This window comes from Limulus polyphemus, unplaced genomic scaffold (assembly GCF_000517525.1).
Source record: "Limulus polyphemus unplaced genomic scaffold, Limulus_polyphemus-2.1.2 Scaffold3673, whole genome shotgun sequence".
Lineage (NCBI taxonomy): Eukaryota > Metazoa > Arthropoda > Merostomata > Xiphosura > Limulidae > Limulus > Limulus polyphemus.
In genome coordinates this window covers 59,529-67,030 of record NW_013669283.1, presented here as the reverse complement: position 1 = coordinate 67,030, position 7,502 = coordinate 59,529, and the positions used below count along the sequence as shown (strand labels likewise).

The following is a 7,502-nucleotide window of genomic DNA, read 5'->3' as shown; positions in this document are numbered from 1 at the left end:
GTGATAGGAAAAAAAAAGAATATTATTTTCGAAATGCGCATAGCTGAATTATGCAAAATCCGTTATTAAAACCAAAACAACTTTTATAAAGTTTAAAGTCGCAGGTCTGTGTTATTTTGACAAAAGCGATCATTTTTAGTTGTTGGTTATATAGAAAAAAAGTCTTTTAAAATACCTTTTTTTTTAGTAATTAAACCTTTCGAAAATTAGTTTGATAAGAAACAAGTAATTCAAGCTTTCATTCCGTTTGGCAAGATTTTCTGCGTCATCAATTTTATATCTTGCTATTAATAATTGCAATAATGATTTAACTCAGATTTTATTGGCTAAATATGTTGAGCTATTAGATCAATATGAGAAAAATGTATTATTTAAAAATTATCCTTCCATTAAACAAGAGGGAATCCCTAATAGCCGCGGCTTGAAATTATTTTAGACAGGATTAGAATAACTTAATCTATTAGACCTTTTTTCTTTTTATTAGCTATATTTTGTGCGCCAGCAATACCAAGCGTGGGGCGCACGTATACCCGATTCAATTTTATTACTCATTAGGATCTCTACCAGCTTACGATGATATCAACAATAGACGATCAATGAGCTCTAAAGCTTAAATCTAATAAAAGGCCAACTGGAGCTAGGAAATCAATAAGTACAGAAAACTTAGTTATAAGACACTTAAATTCTCTAGAAATTACTCACAGAATGGCTCTGAGTTTTTGTTGTTTTTTCCTTGACCGATTTGAGATCTAATTACAGTTTTTGACTCAGAAAGTCAAACATTTTCGTTTGATGTATTTGACCACGCCCAAGGTCTCGTAGATTAATTTACTCTAATCCTGCCTAAAAGATTTTTTTTTCTAAATAAACAATTAAAAATTATCTAAAATCCAAGAAAATAATAACTTTCGTCAAAATAATTTCTCTCTATCACGATTCAAATTCGTATATTCTCAACCCATTAAAATCTTAGTTCTCAATAACAGTAACATTTAGTAATTACTTTTAACATCGATTTCCTGATAATTGTTTCAATGTGAAATGACTTAAAGGGGCAAGCGTAAGCCTATGGAAAGTGATTGATCAGCTGATATATGTTTCGTTTGTTTGTTATAGTGGATGCGTTATAATGGGACAGTCAGTCCCACTATTCGTTGGTAAAAGAATATCCCAAGAGTTGGCGGTGGTTGATGATGACTAGAGAGAAGGCATCACCTCTCACTCTTGGACTACTATTTTACCAACGAATAGGGGGATTGAGCGTCACATTATAACGCCCCTACGGTTAAAAGGGGCGAGCATGTTTGGTGGGATGGGGATTCGAAACCGCGACCCACAGATTGTGAGTCGAGCGCCCTATCCACCTGACCATGCCAGGCCTAAGATATGTTTCATCGTTTCCTATTCTCCAACAGATGAAGGTTTCTTATGTAGTGATTACTGACCCCGAAAGGACGGAAGAATTACATTTCCCATAATGCCTCAAATGAAGAATACTTTGCCCAACCTTGCGCTCATCCCTTTAAGGTTTTTCACTTTTTTATATTTTTGAATATATAGATTTTTGTGTGTGCAAATGTACATATAGACTAATTGTTTATTCCTCATGTAATTCCAGAGATCCTGGATTTGGAATATTTCCGAAATGGAAACCCTTTGTTACTAACAAACACGCTTATTACCACTTCAGAAACGTTTCCCCTTACTACACTTTACATTTTGACTATCGACAACACCATTCTGATTTTTGGAACGTTCTGGTTCCTGACTTGCTACATTCCATGACGTCAACAATTAGGAACTTGGAACAAAACTTAGAAGAACCATCCTTGGTTAAAAGTGAGTACAAGACAGCAGCTTGGGGTATGGTAGCTATGGTTCTCATATTGTTCATAATGTGTGTTGCACTAATAGGAGTTGTTGTTACAAATAGGAAGAGAAGAATATGGAGGGCCTTTACTTTAATCTCATCATCATTTCAAGACATATCGCAGTTGAAACACGAAAAAGAACATTCAGATGTGCCAATAACATTTTGATACGCTAAGATTTAAAACACTTTATTAACTATGAAGCTGACTAATTTGAAAGTATAAAACCATTTCATTTTGTTTTTTTTCAATTACACAATTCATAGAGCTATTGCGGAGTTTCTTAAAACACAGATTCCACGAAAAGGTTTACGTGGAAGCTCCCGGTAGTGGCAGTGAGTATTCGTGCAGGATTTTAAATATATGAGTGTATGTGTTTTCTAATCTGTATCATTTTCAGAAAATAATCCCTAAATTACAAACGAAATAAAACTAACAGAATACCAAAGCAACTATCAAAATTACAGAAAATAAAAAGGAATTGTTCAAAAAATTACAACCTGGATATTATCAGATGTCAACTGTAAAATCTTAAACACAGGCAGGTGGAAATTACTATAATGAAACAAGCTGTCAGGCTCTTCACAAAAGTGATTTAGGCAAAGTATGCTGTGTGATATCAATAATGATCAAATAAATGTTAGGAAGAAGGACAATAAATTTAAAACTTGAATTTATATAAAAAATAAAATCTGTAAGTTATAGAAGTGTTTAAAATTTGCAATATGGTAACAATGTTCAATCAAACTTCGTAATAAAAATGCAGTGTTCGATATAATGTTATGCAGGCCATTGATTCTGTTTATTTTGATTTCATGGTTACAAATTGATTTGTAGATTTTGGGGGAAGAAATTGTCACTGATGTATTATTAAAAAGAGGTTTGTAAGGTACACAATAAAGGAAGAACATTTTAAACACGAGTTTCGTTTTCTATATACCAGGTATATAATAATTTTTATAACGAACACTTTGGATTGAGAATATCAAAAATTAAATGCTTGTGATGTAAATCCAAATCGTTTTATTTTTTGTATTCGTAGCTTTGGATTTTACCCTCAGTAACATCTATGAAACCGAATAGCTGGGACAGTTAATATTAGGTTTGAAGCTAAAGAACAATCTCTTAACTCTCTATGGAAAATTAACCTGTGGTACAAAGTTCATTTACTAATCAAGATAAAATATTCAATAATTAAAAGAAATTCCAAAACTTTACATCACCCTCTTAATAAAACAAAAAGTTTCTAGACAACAAAATATCTGTATTATCTGCTACAATACTATTATTCATTCAATAACTTTTCATTTACACAATTTTTTGCTGTATTATTATTATATTCACAGCGACATTAATTTATCCATGGATGCAAGCCACCATTCGACTTGGCCAATCAGTGAGTATGTTAAAACAAATCATTATGTCCATTCAAACAGTTACTTTGGCCGATATGGCCTAATGCTATATTTATTTTTCTATCCACTTTATCATCTTAAAGTATAACATGATAAATCAGTATTATAATTATAGTGGAAGATGATCACATACACCTTTTCTTCTAGCGACATATCATCAAGCTGAAGTTTTATCACGTTAAAGTAGATCGATTCAGATTTTGGTACTAAGTTAATATCTAGTTTTGTTAGCTTACTGAACACTTGACTTTCACGCGATACAATCGAAGCACCTGTTGCTCAGATTTTCAGTCTTAATGGAACTGAAGTTCGGTTTAGAATAAGCTCTGGTCTTAAAGCCTTGATGAAGAAAGTTTCTTGGACCCCAATCATCTTCCCACAGTCAGCTGAATCGTTGACTAAAAACTTATTGCCATGAACAGGAATACCACAGTTTCATGCGAGCTCAGATATAGATGACAGCACGTTGACTGTTCTTATGAAGTGTTCCAATAGATGAACCAATATAACATATTTTACAGCAAAAATATGGATATTTATAGATGATGAGGGAACGTTTGAGTAACATAAGTTCTGAATTATTTTCTGAGTTTAAAAATCATTCTCATATTAATTTTTCGATAAATTCTCTTGATTACAGAATTGAGGAAAACAACAACAAAGGCGATTGTACATTTCACAAAACTTTCATTTGTTAACTACCATGGTTTAGCCAGTAAAGACATCCTCAATTCTGTAATTATGGCGTTTCATCAAGTACCGACGGTTACAATTATCAATAGTGTCAATTCTCTTGATTAGTTTTATTTTTTACCGAATCTGTACACGTGACTAGAGATGGTAGCGCAAAGGTCAGATGTCATTATAGAACATTTAGCACCAGATGAATGGGGTTGACAACTTTCTTCAAAATCTTACTAAACACAGTATCAAATAAAATGAAATGGAAGTTCATTTTTCATAAAGAGCGTCTGATGTTTTTAATCTTTCTTTGGAAAAATCTCTGAGATAGCTAGTTTCCTTGCTCTGTGGTTGAAAATATGAACAAAATTGTTCTTGGACTGTTCTGGGAAATAAAGCTTTCAAAACGGGAATATAACCCAGAAAAAGGTTTTATTGTGAAAGCAATTAACTTGAAAGAATCTATAGCTAGTGTCTACGACATAAAAAACAACAACTGTGAATGACTTTGTTCTTCAAAGGTGAGTTGAATACTGGTATATTGCTTATTCAGGTGATAAAGAATCTGTTGTGCTTGGGCTTGTTAATCAAAAACCACAAATTTATCTAGTCTGAATTATTCTGGACAATTTTCCAGACACATTTATTCTTTTATTCATAAAAAAAGATTGGCCAAACAAGGATCCAACTTTGGCCCCATCGAAACCCAATCCATTTTATCATACAATTCATTGTTAATAACAAAACAGAATTGTTTTATAGCGAATTAAAAACTGATTTATTCAATACTTCTACATTGTCAGTATTTTGATAAACTAAATCACACGTTAACTGTAATACTTCATTTATAGGTAATTTGGTGAAACAGGAAGTAATGTCAAAACAAGCACAATAAATAGGTTTATCAAATTTTAGGTTTTTGCAAATAAAGAAAATTCAAAATTACCTTTAACTATGTATTTTTCCTGAACATTTTCCTTCGAAAAAGGCTCTAAAGATCCAGCTAATTTATGATTAATAGTACCAATGTTGAAAACTATTGATCTTATAGGAACACCTGTTTTATAAACCTTTTATAAACCATATAATAGGGTGAACTTATTGGTCTCATGCTATTATAAGTTCTATCGTTAATGAAATCTTCTATTATCATCTTTTAGTTACTTAAATTTACTCGAGTCTTTAAAAAAAACGTAGTGGTATAATCCTGTTTATTTGTGATTACGATGCAATTATCTTTATCCGATTTTACAATGATGATATCTTTGTTGTTTTAAAGTCTGTAAAGCTACTGATTCTTCTCTAGATGTATTGTGAACAGTGTATTTGTAATTATAATCATGAAAACATTATAAAGCAAAACCTGAAATCAAAGTACAAACACCTTGAAATCTTGTATCATCTGGCCAAATAAGGGACTCTTCTAAATTCCTTAAGAATAATTCTAAGGAAGTAAAAAAATTCTACGAAATGAACCTTTTCTCCACGTCGCTCAACCAATAATCAGAGAAATTATAAGGCATTAAATAAGGTTATTCAATAAAGGTCATCACATTACACTGAAAACATATTAATTTATGTAACTTTTGAGTTCTCTTCAATTAGAGGATTTAACTGTATAAAGTCTAGAAATATTATATATTTTTTATACAAACTAATTCTTTTTTCATACTGAGATTATAGACGATTTCTTATTAATCTCAACATTCAGAAAACCTTTTCGTGCAACGTTATATTATTTACTGTTTTTTACTAATTTGGAAGAAATTCTAAGTTACAAAAATAGGAATGACATCAATTTTTTTGTAGTTTCAGAAAACTTTTTTACCGTTCTTAACTACGTTAAACTAATTTGATCCTATCTTTCTGAAAGAATTCAAAATACAGATTGTTATGTATTAGAATTTCAAATAGCCTGAAATTGACTTAACTGATAAATTTAGATTTGGTAGTTAAATTCTACTTTGGATTTAGTACTTAAGTAAAAGCCGATATATGGTCAGTTTATGATATTTGCCAACAAGAGTGATACACACAGTTTTCTTTTTTAACATAAATACGTTTTAATATACACACGAGAATACAATTTACAATAACAGTTATTACAAACAATTATTTATAAGCAAAAGTTTCACAAATTTTCAAGCAGTATAAAGTCTTTATTCGAGTCTGGAACTTCTTCGATATATTATCAAGTGTTCACGATGAGCGACTTAATTACAAGTTGATGTAAGTGTGATTCGCCGGGGAGTTAGCTAGCTTTGTCCTTCGTTATTCACCAGTCACACACGCAGAGTTTTCCACAATGAATTTATATAATGTTTTCATAAAAATGCTAATATGCGATGAGAATCCACTGAAGTTAAATTATTTGTAATGTTCGAACTTTGTAAAGGTTCCTGGTCAAATATATGAAGTTTTTCGATTGATAAGCGTTATAACAATCACAGTTATAGCTTCCAAAGTTGAAAGCACACTGACTACAGCAGTCTAGTAATAGATATTCTTCTTTGGCGCGTCGCGTTAGTTATATTTATAGGCGTGTGGAGGGTTTCCAGAAAATTCAGATTTACGTAACAATACTGAGCTACATTTAAGCGTTTACGTACATACATATGTTGTTGATTCTTACTCTCGAGAATCTTCTACAACTTTGGAGAATAGGCGGGAGTTTCGCAATACATATCTAACACTACAAGCTATGCATGTTTTTAACATGAAGTTAATCTAAACAAACTTTGATATTAAAATAAATATATAATAACAAATTCGTTACACTGATTTATAATAAAAACGTAAAAAATAAGAACATCAGATGTTTTTAAACATTCTAACAAATGCTGTTAATGATAGTAACATTAAAGAAATAGTAGCATATACCTTACTTAAGAAACTCTTAAACAACTGTTAACTTCAAGTAGTGTGGTAGATTTAATATTCGTTGAACAACGTTAGTCAGTATAACCTTGTACAAACAAACCTTTTCACAATCTTCCTAAATGCCTTGTGACTAATGAAAACCCGTTACACAACTCCAACAATGTAACTTTAGAGGAGCCTAATATCTGAGATAAACTGCTACTACACAATTTACTGCTTTGGTGTGGAGTCAAGTAGTGGTACATTAACAATAGTACAGCTAAAAACTAATGTTTATGGTAATATAAAATAATAAATAAAATGAATATCTGAATAATACAATAAATATCTAGAATAATGGAACTCTAATTAAAGTATAACAACGTTAAATCTAATAAAAAGAAAAACCATATATTAAACATACCGTTACGTTTCCGTTTGTTAATTGATTTCCCGTAAATTCGTTCCGACGAAACTTTAGCGACACAAGTCCTTTCTTAAATAAAACTGGTTTATTCTTTCTGAATATAACTTTATGATACACTTAATTTCAACAATCGCTATAACAACGAACGTTAACTTCAACAATACTCTCTGACTGCACATCAATTACTCACTACCTACACACTGTCCCGTCACGTTGTGACCATCTTATATATATATATATATATATATA

At 31.2% G+C, this 7,502-nt stretch overlaps 1 protein-coding gene across 1 annotated transcript in view; it reads left to right on the top strand.

The window, feature by feature from the left end:
• The window catches only part of LOC106469828 (venom carboxylesterase-6-like), a 50,676-nt gene extending 47,934 nt beyond the window's left edge, over window positions 1–2,742 (top strand). Inside the window, exon 10 of the mRNA XM_022398388.1 lies at window positions 1,619–2,742. Within this exon, the coding sequence (XP_022254096.1) occupies window positions 1,619–2,039 (421 nt within the window). The 3' untranslated portion in view covers window positions 2,040–2,742. The remainder of the gene's footprint in view (window positions 1–1,618) is intronic.
• The last annotated feature ends 4,760 nt before the right edge of the window (window positions 2,743–7,502 follow it).